Source organism: Barbus barbus (assembly GCF_936440315.1).
Source record: "Barbus barbus genome assembly, chromosome: 5".
NCBI lineage: Eukaryota > Metazoa > Chordata > Actinopteri > Cypriniformes > Cyprinidae > Barbus > Barbus barbus.
In genome coordinates, this window is record NC_136733.1 from 30,451,876 (window position 1) to 30,472,836 (window position 20,961).

Sequence of the window (20,961 nt, forward strand, 5' to 3'; positions counted from 1 at the left end):
ACGCATTGTATTTTGTGTTTTCGAGTTACACAATGGATAACTGATATGTCGTGGAAAATTTCTAGCACCTTTTCCATTTATCTACATATTTTTCTTACAGTGTACTAACTGATCAATAATTACAGGTAAAAACTGCTATATATATATATATATATATATATATATATATATATATGTATATATATATATATATATATATATATATGTATGTATATATATATATGTATGTATATATATGTATATATATATATATATATATATATATATATATGCTTGCTATGTCGACCATTAGGTGGTAGCATCGTGCAACAGGAAACAGCGCGAGACTTCTCTTGCTCGACCCGGTACTAATGCTCTGAGTGACGTCTGCACTTCCTCTTTGCTCCTGCGCCGCGAGGGCAACCATGGTGCGTAATATTGTCCTGTGGAGTTTCATCCAAAATCTGTTTTAATCCTAAATATGTGAATAACCTAGACCCAAACATACTGTACGGTGTGAATGTATACATCTTCGGCAACATATAAAATGTTTTATTTAATCGTTTATGTGACAAATGAGATGATTATTCTCTATTTGCCGATTTCCCAACTCGTAATGCAGATGTTTTAGTTGTAGCCGCCTATGAGTTGTATTTTGGGATAATCTTAAAGAAACACTAGTTTTTTGTCTTTATGTATTCGAAATTATAATGCACACCCTTTAATTTACGACATTTTCTGTGTATTTAGGGAAAATGCCGATTAGCTTGAGCGCTAACGCTAATATGCGTGTTTATCTTTAGGTGAACGTGCCGAAGACCCGCAGGACCTACTGCAAGAAATGCAAGAAGCACCAGCCACATAAAGTGACCCAGTACAAGAAGGGCAAAGACTCTCTGTACGCCCAGGGTAAGTGAAGCGCTGACTGAGACATCGACAGCGTGTTCAATGTCTGAAGAGTTTTACCTGCATTTGTTTTTTTTCTAGGAAAGAGGCGTTACGACAGAAAGCAGAGTGGTTATGGAGGACAGACGAAGCCTATTTTCAGGAAAAAGGTATGTTGGGTCTTGCAGATGGGTGTCGGGAGTATGGATGCAAGAGTTGCCATGTTTAACGTAGACCAGCAGTTTTCAAAGTCTTCTATTTTAATATTGCTCTTAAGCGATATTGTTGTATTTTCAATTAAGTATCTGTAATTAAAACACTTTAGGTGTTGTTGCAACACAGTAGTTTACATATACTTTTTAAATCAACAGTGTAGACCTAGTGAAGCACTTTTTATTTCATTATTCAGCAAAGGATGTAACTGTTCTTTGTACAGTAAAACTAAAATGTTTTCTTCTAGTACTTGACAAAAATGAGACCCACTGGTGTAGACTTTGGTGGAAACTTATCTACACATGGTAAACTGCAGGCCAGAAGTGTTTTAGGGTTATTGTTAGTATTGTCAATATATATGTATTTTTTGACATGGTTAAATGTCTTTATTTGGCATTTTACTAAATGTTGCAGTATTGGAATTTGGATGAATATTGAGCCTAAGATTCTTTAAGTGTTGTAACATCAGCTTCTGGCTATCTGATTACAAGTGAACAGTACTAAATATTAATGAATGAGGTTCATTTAAAAAAAAAAAAGAGGTAGTGGTCACATTCCTTTTGAACATCAAATTTGCAGTGTAAACATGACAGCTGGTCACAGGAGGTGTATTCAAGTTGCATGTGTAACAGTGATCTGTTTCACCACTTCTGATCAGATCACAGATAAACAGAGCCTAAAGTAAATTTCACATGTACATGAAGCTTTAAACTTTCCACAAATGACCCCCTAAGCATTTTAGTTGAGTCTAGATCTACATTGTTTGTGGGAAACAGGTTTTGCTAAAGATTGATTAATTGTATGGATGTAACTTTTCCCTCCTTGTGCCGCAGGCTAAAACCACAAAGAAGATCGTACTGAGGCTGGAGTGCGTGGAGCCCAACTGCCGCTCAAAGAGGATGTTGGCCATTAAGAGATGCAAACACTTTGAGTTAGGAGGAGACAAGAAGAGAAAGGTAAAGGAATACACATCAGCTGACTTGACATCACGTTGGTTAAAAAAAAAAAAAAACTTATAAATTAAACACAGAATTTGGAACTTTTTGTACTGATAGTAAAACTTTGGATGCACGAGAGATTATATATTTTTGAGGGTTTTCATAATGGGAAACCTGGAACAAGACTTACTAGGTACATAAAAATGCATTTGATATTTATGTAGTAAACAAAGATTTGTGGTTGATTTATTTTATTGTCCTGTTCCCCATGTACATACTATGTACTTATTGAAGTAATTACAATAACAGGGTAATATCTAGGTACTAACCCTGAACCTAAACCTAACTCTACCCCATGTGGTTAACTTATATTGCCAGTACTTTCTTAGGTATGAACACTAAGTACACGTACTGTAAAAAAAAAAAAGTGCAACCCTGAATTTTTTAGTTGTACAGTAAATTGAAAAGTAATGGAAATTTGTTTGAGGCAGGTGTATTTTACAATGTCTAGTTTACTAAAATAATCAGTAGTGGACCCGTTTCTTAACTTTGTCTGAATTAAGTTTGAACATTTTGTCCATGGCTTTTTAATTATTAGAATTAATCACGTCATAAATGTTTGGGCCTTCAAATAAGCATTTTCCCTAAACTAGGTACTGAACCGATGAAAATTTTCAACCTGTCAAGAGAATGAAAATGCCTAATTTCTATTCTCGTCTTTCTCTTACAGGGCCAGGTCATCCAGTTCTGAGCTGGGCCAAATGCTTCTGTTGTGGTTTACCATCACTGTCAATAAAAGTTGTATACAGTTATGCTGACTCTTGCCTTATATTAATCATCAGTATCAAACTGTGTTTCCAAATGAAGTTCCACACCAGTGCACCGTAGGGGACCAAAATGGCAACTTTGCTTACATGAATGCATACAAAAGTGTTGCTTTAACAGCAGATGTCTTGTGTCTCGTGCAGCTGTTGGGGTAAAGCAAATTATGCATCCCGCAGCGGAAGATAAATCTTTACTTAGACTCTTACGCAGTTTTGTGTGTAGTCAGGGACAGAACAAGGAGACACAACACATAAAAAAAAATTAATGTTAGAAACCCTTAACTTAGCAGCTGTAGGGAAGGAATTGTCTTTAAAAAAAAAAAAAGCATCCCCTGGTGTTTTTGCACTAGAACGTACACGCATTATATTAGATCAACCTGAAAAGTGCATTTTTAGACTAATTAGTTAAAGAGGTCATTGGATGCCCATTTTACACAAGTTGATATGATTTCTTTTCTCAATGAAAAGTCTATAACATACTTTGGTTAAAAAATTTGGGATGGTAGTGTAAAAAACACCTTTACCCTGTCAAAATCAGCTCTGTCTTCAGCACTCCATGTTGCTTTAAATGCTAATGAGCTCTGCTGACTGCCTCCCTCTTCCGTGGAGTGACGAGCAGACCGTAGATGTGTAGATTCCACTGATCCCTATATAATGACTATTATACTATTATAGATCAGTGGTAGATTACTTGACCGCTCCAGATACATTGACGCGTCAGCCATCTCGTATTCATCATAATCAATGAATATTCAAAGATATACAAGCGTATAACTTGCTGTTGTAGATGCACACAGTCAATGCGCTCAAAGATTCACAGACCGTTCCAAAAATGGCAGATGGCTTACGTATCGCGGCCCATAGAAACAGTCCATAATGAGGCATCTAGGTACAGTGTTGGGAAGGTTACTTTGGAAATGTAATAGGTTACAGATTACAAGTTACCCTATTTAAAATGTAATAAGTAGTGTAACTTTTCAATTACTTTATTAAAGTAATGTAACTGATTACATTTGATTACCTTTCTAAATTTCTAATGTCATTTTTTAATATTTTTAAAACATGTAAACCAGGCAGGGTTAACCTTATAGTACTCAACACTGTCAGACTTTCAAAATCCTTCATCGCTTGTATTAAGATTATAATAATTTAATTTTATAGCACAGCCACCACAAAATCAGAATTACTTTGAGATCATTCTGATCATAAAGATTTAAAACCATAACAAGAAATAGTTTAATAGCTATGCTAATGTTTTTGAAATCAAATCTTTGCTAAGTTATGACAGGAAACACTGGCATCTAACAATAGCTTAGAAAAAAAAAAGTTGATGATAAAAAAATAAAGCAAATACATTAATCCAAATAGGAAATAAAACTGAATAATCATGTGTCCTAAACTCCTGAAACAATGGTGTCTCATATTTTAGAGCAGTTAAATCTGTATGTGGGAGATGTGACCCCCTTTGTAATTATATAAGTAACTCATTTAATTACAACTTTTTTCTCAGTAACTAACTGATTACAATTACATTTATTTTGTAATTAAATTACATAATTCCGTTACATAACTAGTTACTCCCCAACACTGTCTAGGTATATATATATATATATATATATCTATGAAGCATACTAAACTTCAGCCGCAAAACTTATTAGGAAAGGCGATTTGCAAAGATTCATAAAAACCCATATACTCACTTCTGTAGATAAAGCTGGATCACGAATGACTCGGGCAAACATAGACGCATGGCCAAGCCGGGAGTAAATGACGACTGCTATATTCATTATTACATCCAACAACTAAACACTTAATTCGCCTAATCGGAGACATCTTGTCTTCCCCTGCACCGTAGTCCACACGATGATGGACTGATGACAGTTCATTCAGGGCGGGTCTAAGGTAAGATGGTCTTGTTTGGGAGCAGCCTGTACAGAACTACGTCATTCTGACAGGAATCTCAGAACAGCCTGATTTGAGAAAGAGGATTTTAAAATAGGGATTTAAAAAAAAAAACCACTGGGTGGATTTTTATCATTATAGGATGGATGTGTACACACACTTCCAACACACATTTATGTTCAAACAACTTGTAAGTGAATTTTGCATCTGATGACCTCTTTAAACCAAAATTCATGATTGCATTGCCAGTTGTGATAGCCAATTTGATGCATGTAAATAAATAAAATGTACTTTTTAGATTTCAGTGCTTATGTGGATAACTATATATACATGACTGGGAAAAAAGCTGCCAAACAAACCCTATGTTTAGAACATTTTTTTTTTATAATAGACAAACAAGTGTGCTCAGTGAGAAAAAAATAACTTGCTCAATCTCAAAGGTCAGGAGTAATTCAGTGATTAAAGGTTTAGATCTTTTCAAAAGTGGTCATAGACATGCATATACAGCCATGGCCAAAAATATCAGCACCTTTAATAAATATGATCAAAGAAGGCTGTAAAAATCCATCTGCATTGTTTATCCTTTTGATCTTTTATTTAAAAAAAAAAATATATATAACCTTTCATTGGATAATAAGAATTTAAAATGGGGGAAAATATCATTATGAAAAATGTTTTTCTCTAATACACATCGGCCACAATTAACGGCACCCTTTTATTCAATACTTTTTGAAACCTCCATTTGCCAGTTTAACAGCTCTAGATTTTCTCCTATAATGCCTGATGAGGTTAGAGAACACCTGACAAGAGATCAGAGACCATTCCTTCACCCAGAATCACTAGATTCACTTTAGATTCCCAGCTCCATGACGGTGCTTCTTCTCTTCAGTTCATCTCACTCATTTTCTACAGGGTTCAGGTCAGAGGACTGGAATGGCCATAGCAGAAGCTTGGTTTTGTCCTCAGTGACCCATTTTTATGTTGTTTTTGAGGTTTGTGTTTGGATTATAGTCCGTTTGGAAGATCCAGACATGCCCATTATAAGATTTCTAACAGAGTCAGTCACTCATTGATTTTTTTTATCTGTTGGTATTTGATAGAATCCATGATGCCATGAGTCTAAACAAGATGTCCAGGACCTCCAGCAGAAATATAGGCCCACACAGGGGCGTAGCAGCCATTTTAAAAGGTGGGGGGGACAGCTGTCAGGTGATGTGACCCTCAAAGGAAAATAAATTATGTACATAATGTACAAAGTAAGTACATTCATGTTTATATAATAAATTCTAAATAGAATACAATTGGCGTTTTAGAGCACCATAGTTGCAATTTTGTGAACGTGATAGCTCACAGGAACCTATTTTGTGATATCATACTTAAATTTGAAAAAATAACTTCAGGACTTAGACCACTGTGAACATCAATATCTGAGACTACTGTGGACATATTTTCTGATTAAATAAAAATGTACTTTTTATGAAATAAAGATATTTTATAGACAATATTTCAATTACACTACACTTGAACAATAACTTGTATCTTAATTCTTAACACTTGGACTTGGGAAAGGATAATTTGGGGGGGGGGGGGGGGGGGGGCATAATCGCCAAAGAGCAAAGAAGTGAATGAATGAAACCGCGAGAGCAGCATGTGATTTGAAGCTCATGGCAGACACGCCAAAGAGATTATTTGCCTTGTGATTGGCTGAATGTTAGTTCACTCAAATCTAAGTAACAAATCAGAGAACGCGGGTGGAAATATTGACGGTGGGTCAAAAAAGTGCGGGGGGCAGAATCACCTGTTTCTAATAATCCCTGGCTGCTACGCCCCTGTGTCCACAACATCAAAAATACAGCAGTATATTTCATTGTACACATGGGGTACTTTTTATCCCTGTGTTCACCAAACCCATCTTGAGTGTTTACTGCTAAAAAGCTTGTTTTTTAGTTTCATCTGATAATAGAAGCCAGTCCCATTTGAAGTTCCAGTCGTGTCTGATAACTGAATATGCTGGAGTTTGTTTTTGGATGAGCTAGGAGAATTTTTCTTGAAACCCTCCCAAACAACATGTGGTGATGTAGGGGCTGTTTGACAATTTTTTTTAAGGTTTTCTGACCCCGAGACTCAACTATTTTCTGCAATTCTCCAGCTGTGATCTTTGGAGAGTCTTTGGCCACTCAAACTCTCCTCCTCACCATGCATTAGGATGATATAGACACACGACCTCTTCCAGGCAGTTTCGTAACATTTTCTGTTGATTGTAAATTCTTAATTATTGCCCTGATGGTGGAAATGGGAATATTTCACTGCTCTAGCTCTTTTCTTAAATCCACTTCACTAATTTGGGAAGTTCAATTATCTTTTGCTGCACATCAGAAATATATTATTTGGTTTTTCTCATTGTGATGGATGATTAAGGGAATTTAGACTTTGTTTTCCCTCCTATTTATATTTCTGTGAAACAGGAAGCAATGGCTGGATAATTTAATGTTCATAATCACCCTGGAGTGCTCAAAATTGTGAATATGAAGGGGAATATACTTCAGAGATATTTTACTTGTAAGAATTTCTAGGGGTGCCAATAATTGTGTCCAACGTGTATTTGAGAAAAACATTTATTTCATAATGATATTTCCCCCCATTTTAAATTCTTATTATCTAATGAAAGGTTAGATTTTTGTGAATTTTTTAAATAAAAGATAAAAAGGATTAACAATCCAGATTAATTTTCACAGCCTTCTTTGATCAGATTTACCAAGGGTGCCAATATTTTTGGCCATGACTGTATGTTCACTCGTGCAGAGAGAACGTGTTGCACCTTTCCTCAACTGGTTTGATTTTAAACATCCTTGATACAGGATTTCATCCTCACACTGGATTTAAACGGGCTCACAAAATGGGATACTGGGAAGTTCAGAAGTCTTAAAAGGAGTCAGGGTTGCAGGGCAGGGTGAATGTCCTCATTTCTAAGCACTTTGTACGTGATCCAATAGAACACGTTGAAAACGAGGAAGCTGAGGGGGAAGACTGCTCGTGAGATGGTGTCGATCCGCTTTGCTCGTTCCACGAAGCGGCGGCGGATATCAAACAGAACGTGGCCGGGTGGCAGGCCTGCAAACATGGCAGCAGCCTCAGAGAGAGGCCCATCCCCAGACAGACAGCTGTCCATCCCGTATCCCGTGAAGTACAAGTCCTGATTCTGTGAGGCTAACTGCTCTTCCTGAAGGAAACCACAAAAATATATAAATATAGACTATCATTCAAAAGTTTGGGGTCGGCAAGATTTTTTAAGGTTTCTAGAACTCTCTTATGTTCACCATGGCTGCATATATTTGATAAAAAATGCGGAAATCAGTAATCCTGTGAAATATCATTACAATTGAATTTATTTATTTAAAATATTATATAAATAAAATGTCTTTTATTCCTGTGATGGGAAAGCTGAATTTCAAGTAGCCAGTGTTACATCCTTCAGAAATCATTCTAATATGCTAATTTTCTGATCAAGAAACATTTCTTATATATATATATATATATATATATATATATGAAGAAACATTTTCTATGGGCTACTTAACTAATATATTTAGCTGCTTTGTAAAAAAGTCTCTCGCTATTTTAATTTCTCATCCAGCTCTTTTTATCTCTTAGTGATGTTTTTGTTTTCTTGTTTTAACTGGGAAACATTAACCTACCATTAATGGCATTTATTATTTACAGTATCTCACAGAAGTGAGTGCACACCTCACATTTTTGTAAATATTTTATGTCAATTTGGGCCCAATTTGGACATTTTCAAAAGTTTACTCACTTTTTTGGCCAGCGGTTTAGACATTAATGGCTGTGTGTTGAGTTATTCTGAGGGGACAGCAAATTTACACTGTTATACAAGCTGTACACTCAATACTTTACATTGTATCAAAGTGTCATTTCTTCAGTGTTGTCACATGAAAAGATATAATAAAATATTTACAAAAATGTGAGGAGTGTACTCACTTCTGTGAGATACTGTATGTAGTTACATATGGCAAGATTACCAATTAGTTATCAAACTTGAATTTTTATGTAAAGGGATAAGATATGAAAGACATGAAAGTAGCACAGTTATGTTGCCATCAATAATGGCAACATATCTATGGTAAAAAAAAAAAAAAAAAGGAAAAAAAAGAATGACCAATCAGAATCAAATATTCTAAAGGCAGGAGTGTTTGTATGTAAATATTGAATTTGTGGGTGCATATACCCGTGCACAGGCACTGCAGTGGCGTTGTGTGCCTCTACTTGGTGTACTCCCTGTGACGTTGTTACTTTTGTTCTTCATCTCTGCTCCTCCAGCCTGACCAGATGCCTGAAGACAATACAAAGACACTTATTTAAAAACGTCATCATTTATTTAAACAATAAAATATTCTCTTCCAGTGCTCTCCTCAACAGACCTCCTCTGTAACTATGCATTACAGATCTGAAATGGGGTCACAATGTACCTTAAAAATCTCTAGTGGGCATGCACATTTCTACAGTAATATCTTTAATTTGTCAAGACGTAACTAAGTCAGTGAGCAGATTTCACTCTGAACCATCACATATAACAGGGAACATTCTCAGGAATTCAGCTAACATTCTAGCAACCTTTTCTCAAAGTTATGAACTGATGTTCTTCCAGTAATGTTAACAGAATGGTCATTAAAAGTGTTCTGTTCTCAAATGTTACCACAAAATATGATAAAATTATACATTATTGATTATCTGAAACATCTTTCTGTCTAATACTTTTTTAATGTGACAACTTGTTCCAGAATGTTAAGAGAACATTCAAAGTAACGTTTCCATAATGTTTGCAAAATGATCAAATGGAATATTCCTTTAACATTAGCGTAACCAAGAAAAAACATTTGTAAAACTTGACATTTTAAACATTCAGCAATAACATATTTTAATAATTTATTGGGAACATTAGCAAAATATTCTTAGAACATATTATTGTTAGCTGGGCTTTAGTTTTAAACAATGAATTTACTCTCTAAGATACATATATTTTCTACATAAAAATAAGTCTTTATTTGTTTTTTAGTCTAAATATGTTATTGTCAGTTTCAGAGGTTTGCTTTGGCTTTGTCTTCCTTTCATGTGCCAGCTTTCTTTGGCTTTCCTCAGTCTTCCCCTTTTTTCCAGGTTACTTATTCTTGGTGATATTTTCAATCTCTCTCTCTCTCTCTCTCTCTCTCTCTCTCTCTGTGTGTGTGTGTGTGTGTGTGTGTGTAATATTAACAGTGACAGCATATTTGTTCCTTAGGGAAAATATGCTTTTTTGAGTGTGAGATCCAGTCAGTTAGGTGTGTTTGTGTGTTTGTGTTGAATCACATTGTGTACAGGTCGCTGCTTTGGGTGACTTAGTGCACATGAGATCAGACAGCCTACTGCAGCGTTCTGCCTGTGACCAAACAGCCAATCAGACTGTGTGTGTGTGTGTGTGTGTATGTGTTTCTATGTATGTGGCTAACATACATAATGGGGTGCATATGTACATTGTCCCTAAAAGCTTGAGTGCAGTAGTGTGTAAGCATGTTTGCATGTTGCATGCCTAACAGCATCCCTAAGGCAAATGAGGGGGCACAGCACCACCAACTCACCCACTGGGTCTCACACACACACACACACACACACACACACAGCCTGTCCTGCAGGGCGATAGAGGGGAGCTGGAGGAGGAATAGAAAAGGACAGGATAGTGTAATATTTATTCTCTCTTTGTGGCAGGACAGTGTCTTAAGTGTCCAAAAGAAAGCCACGATGTTCTCTCAACTAGCTGGTTAGGAGTAGAGTAACAAAGATAGGGAAATAACTGCAGTTTCTGCTGACAAAAACTCCTGAGAGGAGTCTAGGAATAGTCTTCTATTCCAAGCAGACAAAGAGCATGTCTGTCATAATACAGCTCAAAAATCCAACGACAAAACAAGAATTTATGTGTTACATCAAGAAAATGAAGCTATTTTTAGGACCATTAAAAGTGCATTGCGAAATTTTCATGACAAGCACAACTACCCCTCCCCAATCTCATTAGCATAATGCATCTGGATGTTTTTCTTAAGGGTTTGTTTCTATTTTTTAATGGAACACATATTAAAAAAAAAAAGAAAATTAGATATTAATTTTTCTCAAATAATATATAAACACTACAGAAAGTTGGTGTTGGTAAGATGTTTTCATTTTTAATTTATTTTATTTTAAAAAAAAAATAATATTGTGAAATATTAAAATCTAAAATCGCCATTTTCAATATTAATATATTTTAAAAGTAATTTATTCATGTGATCTGATATGTATTCAAATGTCTGCTAAACTGAATATTTAGCAGACATTTCCTCAGTCTTCAGGGTCACTTGTGAAAGAAATCATTGTTTTTTAAGGGTTTTGTGAAAAACATGATGACCATGTCTTTACTGTCAATTTAAAAAATTTAATGCATCTTTGCGGAATTTTTAATTTACTAAAAAAAAAAACTTAAATGGTAGGGTAAATACATTACTTATTTTGTCCAGAATTATAGTATTTGTTGAACTGAAAAATATATTTTCTCTTTTTTTCCCCCTTCTAGGGTAAAAATTGTACAATTATGTTCTTGACAGGCTTCATGAGATTCACCTTGATAGTCATTGAGTATAACAAAGTAAAATACATTTCTTAAAACTGAATTTTGAACATTTTCAGTGTCAGAACAGGGTCGTCTTAATAATCAGACATCTTAATATTTATAAACTATAAGAAAGCCATAGTTTAAATTCCCCCAGTAAGTTTCCCAAGCTCTGTGATGCTCTCAGAACAATACTTTGTTTATTTGAGCACCCAAACCAGCTTGACCCAACAACACTGGATCAACCAATCGTGTGAGCTTTGGGCAGGGCAACCAATCATAGATCAAGGTTCAGAAAACCTGTTTGAATACGATTACTGTTTTAGCATTTCCAATTGGTAAAAGAGAAATAATGCTTAATTTAACAGTTCAGCTAAGCGTTTAGTATTCTGCTTCACTGAGACATTTCCCTGATTTAAAATCCTGCAGCTCCTTCACTTTCCTCCCATTCGTGTTGGCCCACATTTTTTGTGTGGAAAGAACAGTATTACTCTGTGCAATATTCATGACATGGCTTTATGCCATCGCTGACCTTCCCTCCCTGCTCTGAAGGGGCCAGCAGGCTGCTCTCATGAAAGATATACAGTATATTAAGGGCACTCAACGCATGTCGCGTGTGTATGACAGAGGAGAGTTTCAGACTGCCACTCACAGCTCTATAGCGTTGCTCTTTTCGCAGTTTTCTCCTCAGTCTGAAGAATTCTTTATGTTGCCGAGAGACAAAGTTAACTGCTGCGTACTCCAGCAAAGCAGCAAAGACGAACAGCAAGCACACTGCCATCCAGATGTCAATGGCCTTAACATATGACACCTGCACGCATGCACACAGGGATTTAACAAAAGTTTAGCATCTGTCAAATGCTGTTGATAAACATAGAAACCCGTTTTAACAAGACATGCAGGTTTAAAGTGGATGATTGGATAGATAAAGTAGATACCTACCTTAGGCAGTGATGCTCTGGATCCAGAGCTCTGTGTTGTCATTGTGAGAACTGTAGTGATGCCCAGGCCAACACGGGCCGGGGCGGCATCCATGTTGATCCAGAAGGAGACCCACGACAAGATAACTGTTAAGAGGCTGGGAATGTACATCTGGATCAGATAGTAACCCATCTGTCTCTCTAGATGAAATTTCACCTCTATACAGGTGAATTTACCTGAAACACACAATCATGTTAAATTACATTTTAAAATACTCATAATCAGACTACAGTTACTTTTTTATGGATTACATGATTACACTATTTACACAATAATAATAATTATTGACCATTTATTGATTCTCCTTTATCTAATTCCTCTTTTTCATCTTTTAAATTTTCCTTTCTATAATAGCCTACTGCTTATTTACACTCAGAAAGTCTTCCAGTTTTGTGGAATTTCACACAGATCAGTCATTAGACAGGTGCTACACAGCATTTGTCCACTGAATTTACAAAAATCATTTCAGGTTTAAGAAGTGTTTCAACATTGCATCAACTACTGATGAACACATTAATATTTGAATGATCACTCAGTCGGTTATACTTTGGAATACTTTTGTCTTTAAAACACATTAAAAGGCACAAATTCACCAACTTTTTTGTCATCTGATTCTCTTTCACCTAATATAATATTTTTATTTGAAGTACCCCTTAGATTTGAAACTAAATATTTGAATAATGAAGCATCACATTTGCATGTTCATGGTTCTCTGAAATTGGTTATGGTCACATGACATGCAGGTAAACAAATAAAACATTTCTTTTTTTTTTATCTTCAGTGTTTTATTTTGATTCATTTTAAAATTATTTGTTTTAATTTAACATTTTTGTGATTGATTTTGTGAAAAACAAGATAGGTCAAATGTAATTTAAAAGTAATCAAAAAGTAGTCTGTATATTACCCACAATCAGTTAAACAATATAAGAATAGACATGAAACTACTCTTTTACTTCTATGAAATAAATAATGTAAAATTGCATTTTGCAACAAGTATTTAAAGTGAGAGGGTTATATTAAAAGCATACATTTTAACATTAGATGTTAAATTTTGATGTTAAATCCACTATTGTTTTATATAGAATTGTTCTATGGGCTATACAGTATTTAATGCAATTACATCAGAGGTAACTTTAATTAAATTACAATAATTCTCTACTCTACTTTTTCAAAGGAAAATTAATTAAATTAGAGAAAGCTTAGTAATGCACACATTCAACACTGGTTGTAAAAGCAGTAAAAATGTATAATGGTGGAACTGCAAAAGCATACCAGTGTTGTAGTGTTTTGTACAGTATCCCAGATCTTTCTCCTCTTTCAGGACAAACTGGGGCAGCACAAGGTCATCAGCCACTTGCACTGGGCCTTCATCCAACCACTGAAATATTAGATCATTCATAGTGTAGCCAACTAGAGAGAGAAAGACGGAGAATAATGAGCATATAAAAGAGAAATAAGATAAACATGAGATTAGTTGATGGAGGCTCAGTCTTACAGCTTTCTAACTGCATAGTGCAGATCTGTATGTCCATTGGAAAATTCTCCAGATCCATAGGACACGACAGAATCAGAGTGAGTCTGAAAGAGTGAGATATTTCGGATGATCATTCATGTAATGGTTTAGAATGATACAAGTAATCTATAGGGGCTCATATCGCACCTGATGCTATACAGCACATTTCCATTCTGGAAAATCCTCAGCAGTTTGTTGTCCGTGGTGACCTCGTGAAAGTTGGCGCCTTTCTCATTGGCAAAGAACAAGTCTGGTTTCCAGATGGAGTCCAGCATGGATGGGTCCAGATCCAGGGAATCATCTGGATACTCTTTATAAGCCAGCCGTGGGTCATTCCACTGCTGCCGTAGAAAAACGTTCAGCCGATAATCCTGAGGAGTCAGTGTGTTCAGAAATACATTAGATCACATTCACAGCAGCTGAGGCAAAGACATTTGCTAAAACATGACAGATGTTTTAACATTATGATAGATGTTAATGTACAACAATTATTTCCAGTCCACTATTTATTCACTTACTTATTTATGACAAATTAGTGTACTTAATTCATGTAACTGCACTGGACCTTTTCATATTACTCCACTTGCCTGTGTTAATTATGGTTGCCATATTGTGTCTAAAATGTCAGTTACTAACTTCTTAATAGATTTAAGAATCTATCATTCATAAAACTGGGTCTGATGATTCTAGTCCCAATATAGTCTGATTGTCATGTTCAGGCTTGATTCTGACTATTTTAACTCTTTTTTGAACGGTGTACTGTGGTACTTTCTAGACCAAACATATTTCTGATGAGCTTTTTATGTGTAGGCATCCTTCCCATGTAAATATATGTGTCACGTGTGTGTGTGTGTGTGTGTGTGTGTGTATACCATGGTGGTCTCTGTGATGGAACCAAAGCTGTTGATAAAAATGTTGCAAGTAACATTTACCGGAGGACCTAAAAAATGAAAGAACAACACAATATGAAACATTAACATTTTTCTTAAAAAATTAAACCAGCCTAATCCGCTTTGCTGGTCTTAGCTGGTTTAGAGTGGTCTAGCTGGTGTTTAGCTGCTCAGCTAGCCAATACCTTTCCAAAACCAGCCTACCAGACCAGTCTGGAAAATCAGCAAATCATATTAGGTTGGTCTAAGCTGTTTTTTCATCAGGAATAAACAATCCACTAAAGATAAAGCTAAACTGAAAGCCAAATGTAAGTTATGCAAATCTTAGGCAAAAGAAAAATATTGAAATCTTAACCTCTGCGTCTCCCATGTTAACATATGTGACCCTGGACCACTACACCAGTCATAACTAGCACAGGTATATTTGTAGCAATAGCCAACAATTCATTTCATGGGTCAAAATTATTGATTTTTCTTTTAAGCCAAAAATCATTAGTAAAGATTAAGTTCCATAAAGATATTTTGTAAATTTCCTACCATAAATATTTCAAAACTTAATTTTTGATTAGTAATATGCATTGCTAAGAACTTCGTTTGGACAACTTGAAATGCGATTTTCTCAATATTTAGATTTTTTTGCACCCTCAGAATACAGATTTTCAAATAGTTGTATCTGCGCCAAAACACAGAAGAGGTTGTCCAAGACTGTTAAATCAAATTACAAATGATAAAATAAAGCATTTTCATGAACATAGCGAACTAGACAAGTGTAAGATGCCTCACTACACAGCTGACTATGCTATTCAGCCAATATGTTTAATTAGCATTCAGTTGCTTTGTAAATATTTCATTGCAGCATTTTATTTATTGATTTAACGTTCATGACATTAGTGATATATATAGCATATCAGAGGGGACATTTCGCCCACACATGCTGACGGCCACATCTCTAAGATGTAGAACAGATATGAAATATACACGAGCTCAGAGATGCCTACTGAGAGAGAGCAAGAGATCATGAGCGAAAACAAGAGGAAGGAGTGAAGAAAAAGTATGAATAAAAAAGAAATTCCAGTTTTAAAAAACATAAGCAAGAGAATGAGAGGAAAAGACTTATTTAGGTCTGTGGGTTAACATGCACTCGAGCGGACAGCACAGCAAACTAAATGGCCCTGATGCCAGCAGAGAAACTGCCCCTCACAAATCCTCACAGAGGCTGTTGTGACACTTTTTACGGAGAGAAATCTAGCGTGAGCTGACAGCCGTATCCTGCATGTTTCTGAAATCATTCTCATCGTCTGGGGCTGAAATTCTGTCTCGAATTCTGTCGGTTTTCGTCTCTGAACGCCTGTTGGTTTCTCTTGTTGAATAGTGGGGGTGGTAAAAAATAGACCTGAGAACCCATGGGGGGTCACATAGTTTAATGAGATCTTATGTTGCTCTGTGTTTTCGGGCCACAGCACTTTTTCACATGCACGCAAGGCACACAGAGAATGTAAATATATTCTTTGCTGACCGCATCACATTTTTGCAGTTCTTGCCAAAACAATCTATGTAAAAGAGATTAAGCTGCAACAGCAGTTTTTACTTACTTCTGTGTTGCTTTATATGATGTTGAAAAATGACCAAGATATCATTGAAAGAAAGTAACAGAAGAGAGTGAGAATGAGTGGAAGACAGTAGACAGACTCCTAAAATCCTGGAGTTCCAGCCTCACGTGTGTCTGTCTGACAGCAGGATTCAGCAGAAGGAATTCCAGGCTAACACAGCTTTGCGAAATTATAAAGTGGTGAGAGATTTACTGGTGAGGTTAAATGAATAGTTCACCTAAAAATGACATTTCTGTTCTTGACATGTCGTTTGGAAAACGTTTGGAAAAATGCAAATTTGGTTTCCAAATGTCCAGTGTATACATATAGTGACGGTTTAATAAAAAATTGGGGCCAATAAGACTATTGTTTTGAAATAAATTAGTCCTTCTATCCAGCAATGTATGCATTCATTCAATTGATCGAAAAAGAAAAATATTGAAAACTCAACCTCTGCGTCTCCCATTTAAACATATTAGATTAGATAAACAATTCGCACAGAATTGAACTATATGGTGTCTTCAATAAAAAGAAATCCACATGCAGCAAATAGCAACAGATAGTATCCAAGACAAAACACTGAAGAGGTTGTCTAAGACTGTCAAATCAAATTACAAATGATAAAAATAAAGCATTTTCACAAACATAGAGAACTAGACAACTGTAAAATGCCTCATTTACTTAAAATGAACTACACAGCTGACTATGCTATTCAGCCAATGTTTAATTAGCATTCAGTTGCTTTGTAAATATTTGATTGCAGCATTTTGACATTAGTGATATATATATATATATATAGCTTACCAGAGGGGACATTAAGCAGCACAACCGTTTTTAAACTGTGATGACAATAATACATGTTTTTTATTGTTACATGTTATTCTTTGCCATCATAGAAATCAATTTCATTCAAAAACATGCAGAAAACAAATAATGCAATTATTTGAAATTTGACAATATTAAAAACATTCAAAAATCTTACTGACTCAAAACTTCTGTATGGTAGTGTGATAGAAATTGGCTGACGGTGACTGCCTCTCATTTGCATAAAGATGAGCATTTCACCGTTTTTGATGCACTCATCACTTGCTATACATTTTTAATAGAAATCACATTTTCTTTAATATAAATTAAAACTTTACATTACACTAGAGCAGATTGGAGTTGAAGTCAAACCTTTAAAGTTAGGCCTGATCCGAGCATCATATCCAGATGTTTTTCCCATTAATTTATCCAGAAAATCAGATGGTGACATAGGCTTCACCCTGCTGCTGGGCGATTTGAGCTCCTTACTAAACACACACCTGGGAAATGTAAAAAAAAAAAATGCACATCAGAACATCATATCTACACCTGCCTCCAACAGATCATCATATTAGAGAGTTGTTTTTGTTTTACAGTGGGGTCAAAAGTCAAGACCACTAATGAAAATGCTTTCGAATCTTTCAAAATCTTTTTCACTTATATTCTGGTTTTGTTAGCAACCAGATTTCACTCCACCATTTATATTGAACAAAGGACACTCTTTGCATTAATATCTTCCTTTTGGTCTTCAGAAACTTCAATTAAAATTTGGATTTTAAATGACCAGATTTACTTTGTGGGCTTTTGGACTGTATATGTGCGTGGTTTATTAATAAGTATGCTCTCTATGAACTCTTTCAGTTGTTCATTTTAAGATTCACTGTGGCCAAAAGCCTTTATTATCATTTCATTATTGACTGAATGCTTTGGTAATAATGTATGCCAGATTGAAATATTAATGGTAGAGGGAAATCTGGCTGCTAACAAAATACCTGAGGAGTCTATACTTAAAACCTTTAATAAGGCTTTAAATGAGCACATCAGAACATCTGTCTCATGTTTTATTAAAACTCCTCTCCACCTGACACGTTCTGTCTGTTTCTGTGGCTGCAGTAAAAGATAAGATAGCAGTGACATCTTTATTGCCTTAAACTTAATTGCAGGTTGTTGTAGGTGTTAATATTTTATTTTAAAAAAGAGTTAAGTAGAAGTCCAAGCAGCGAAAAGGACAGCACTTTCTCTCACACACTTTGAATCTTATTCAGAAATTTTCTGGTCCAGTTCCTCTTCAATTTTCCTGTCTGTTTGTGAGCAGAACTGTGGCAAATCTGTGATTTGTGAAAGTATAAAGCCCGTCTCACACAGTATATAGGGAATGGAAATAAGACACAGAATGAATGCATCCTCAGGTGAGTCTTACAAGCCCTTATTGTCATTCTAAAAAACGTCTCGTTCCAGATAATAATAGTTCAATCTCATTATGTGAACTTCAATAAATCTGCAATTTCAGTAACAGAGAAAATGACTTCAGACAGAGCTGTCTCTATGGGTCAGCCTCATACTTTAGAGACCCAGATACATAAAGCCAACAAACACACACACAAGCACACACTCGGAAACATAAGAACCCTCTCTGGGATTAAAATAAACCTATCACCCATGAAGACTACTGAACTGAACACACAAGCCAAATATGGACGACTGAGCACACAAAAGCGAACAAGTATGGAAATTCAAATATTAGGGAAGAAACAGGTCATTTTAACAGCTGAAAACACTTCAAACTATATTTGAATCTTCACAAACAGCCTCTAAAAATGTTTTAATGAATCACATGGTGATGCCAGTGAGGAATGATGGCACAGCTGTGAAAACTCACCTGATGACCCCTTCAAACATCCACAAAACCAGTAAGAGCTCCAGCAGGATCCTCCAGAACAGAGAAAACATCCTTCCACTCATCAGCTGCTCTCTTTCCCTCCCTGGTGTCCTGTGGCTAAATCTCAGTAAGCAGATGTGTTTTGGAGAGGCAGGGCGCCCATTCCGATGCACTCTGGTCTCTCCTCCACTGCCATCTGACTGAGCACCGCATCCACACTAAGAGACATCTGTGTGTGTGTGTGTGTGTGTGTGTGTATACAGGGGGTCTTCTGCTCTTTCTTTCTCTCTGGCCACATGCTAGCCTGAGGTGCAGTTCTAGCATGGAGAAGAGAGAAGGCAACAGGGCGTAAGATGCGTTTAAAGACTTTTATCAGAATAAACAACTGTGACACGACTCCACCTGAGCTCCAGATCCACATCCCAAGACGCACTGCAGCAGAGGATAAACATCCATCCATCCACCTCCTGATATCTTGAGTATATTCGGTAGATGACACTGATCAAGTGCTTCCTGTTAATGAACAGCAAGAATTTAGGTTCAGTGTTTAGATTTTCTTAATTTACATTTTAGGTTCTATGACTGGTCACCTTTGTGTCTCTTGCAGTTCATGTCAATAGTCCTGTGGTGAAAATATAATAATGTCTCAGTTAATATGAAACATAATGTGCACACTACCATTCAAATGTTTTCTCTTATGCTCACCAAGGCTGTTTATTTAGTTATATGAGGCATTCACACGTATCAAGAATTCAATGAGTCAAAAAGAATCAATGCTGAAAACATGATATTATCTAGCAATATTAAGAACAAAACAATATTTTATCAAAGACAAAACAAGCTTATAAATCATATAGAACGAAGTGTTTTGAAAATCTGAAAATATAGAAAGTTTTCTGGGTTAGGATAACGGGATAGAAAATACTGTTTGGACATCATAAAAACCATTACATCTATGGAATGTCTCCATAATGATAGGAATACCAGTGTGCTTTTGAGAACACAATGTATAGCATCCCTCTGTTTCCATAAGTTTCTCCCATCGTGCTGCTTTACATGAACCGGCAGCTATATAGGAGAAAGACATGGAATAAAGAAGAGCAAGAAAAATAAGACAAGAATATAGTTTGTGTGGGTGTAAGGAAAACAACTGAAAGAAGGAGAAATCCGACTGAGCATTATGTGTGTTGAGTCACAGCGGATAACTAGGCCAGTGTTAATTTTAATGTATCTTCACTCCAGAGTGAACCAAACTAAAGAATAACAGACCCAGTTTTCTCAGAAATCACACACACTCAGCGGTCATGTCGATGTTGTGTTAAAACATTGTCTTGACCTCAGGAGGAATTAGAGCAAATGCCTAAACTACACCACACACACACACACTTTTGCTCTCAGCTAACGTAATTATCTAAGAAGGCCCTCCAAATACACACACACACCACTCCACTGATTTCTACTCATTAACATGCCTGAAAACAGTATTATTAATTAATGAATCGTAAAATCTGAATTTGCTTAGTCTCCATAGAGGTTAAATGTACTCAGGCAATCTCAACTGAGAATTGCTGGCTGACTCCAGAATAACTAGCGGGGAAGCAGACATTTATGTGTTTGTGTGTAGCCCCATGCATGTACGGGTCAGTGACATCCACCCTGTTCATATGCTTTAGAGAATATCACAGTTCTGAGGAAGCTTATCTCAGAAACATCTGATCTTGTTTTTTTCTGCATCCTGGTGCTTTTACGGAACTCAGTTATTTACAAAAAAATACAAATTACCTTGCAAAAAAAAAAAAAAGTGTTTACTCAGAAATTTTGTTAACTGCAGAGTAGTGTAAAAGGTTTTTTTTGATTGATGATAATCTTCAGCTCCTCAGCAAAATAAAATGATCTGAATTGTGAATGTTATCCAACACAAAGACTGTGTACA

At 35.9% G+C, this 20,961-nt stretch overlaps 2 protein-coding genes across 2 annotated transcripts; one reads left to right on the forward strand and one right to left on the reverse strand.

Moving 5' to 3' along the window:
- Positions 1 to 352: 352 nt before the first annotated feature.
- Positions 353 to 2,827, forward strand: rpl36a (ribosomal protein L36A). Its single transcript, XM_079417289.1, has 5 exons — positions 353 to 407; positions 783 to 888; positions 967 to 1,034; positions 1,911 to 2,033; positions 2,746 to 2,827. The coding sequence occupies exons 1-5, from the start codon at positions 405 to 407 to the stop codon at positions 2,764 to 2,766; spliced, it is 321 nt and encodes a 106-aa protein (XP_079273415.1). The 5' UTR covers positions 353 to 404; the 3' UTR covers positions 2,767 to 2,827.
- Positions 2,828 to 7,673: 4,846 nt separating this feature from the next.
- On the reverse strand, positions 7,674 to 19,099 carry glra4b (glycine receptor, alpha 4b; the record flags this gene model as incomplete). The annotated part of the gene is made up of 10 exons (XM_079416295.1): positions 7,674 to 7,961; positions 8,985 to 9,089; positions 12,025 to 12,183; positions 12,315 to 12,529; positions 13,626 to 13,763; positions 13,849 to 13,931; positions 14,014 to 14,237; positions 14,739 to 14,806; positions 17,522 to 17,649; positions 19,029 to 19,099. The coding sequence occupies 10 exons, from the start codon at positions 19,097 to 19,099 to the stop codon at positions 7,674 to 7,676; spliced, it is 1,479 nt and encodes a 492-aa protein (XP_079272421.1).
- Between the last annotated feature and the right edge of the window lie 1,862 nt (positions 19,100 to 20,961).

What these genes read in the sequence shown, in the direction of transcription:
- rpl36a (XM_079417289.1), top strand. An exon ending in AGACTCTCTGTACGCCCAGG is followed by an intron (nt 889 to 966) that starts GTAAGTGAAGCG and finishes TTTTTTTTCTAG; the next exon opens with GAAAGAGGCGTTACGACAGA. An exon ending in AGCCTATTTTCAGGAAAAAG is followed by an intron (nt 1,035 to 1,910) that starts GTATGTTGGGTC and finishes CTTGTGCCGCAG; the next exon opens with GCTAAAACCACAAAGAAGAT.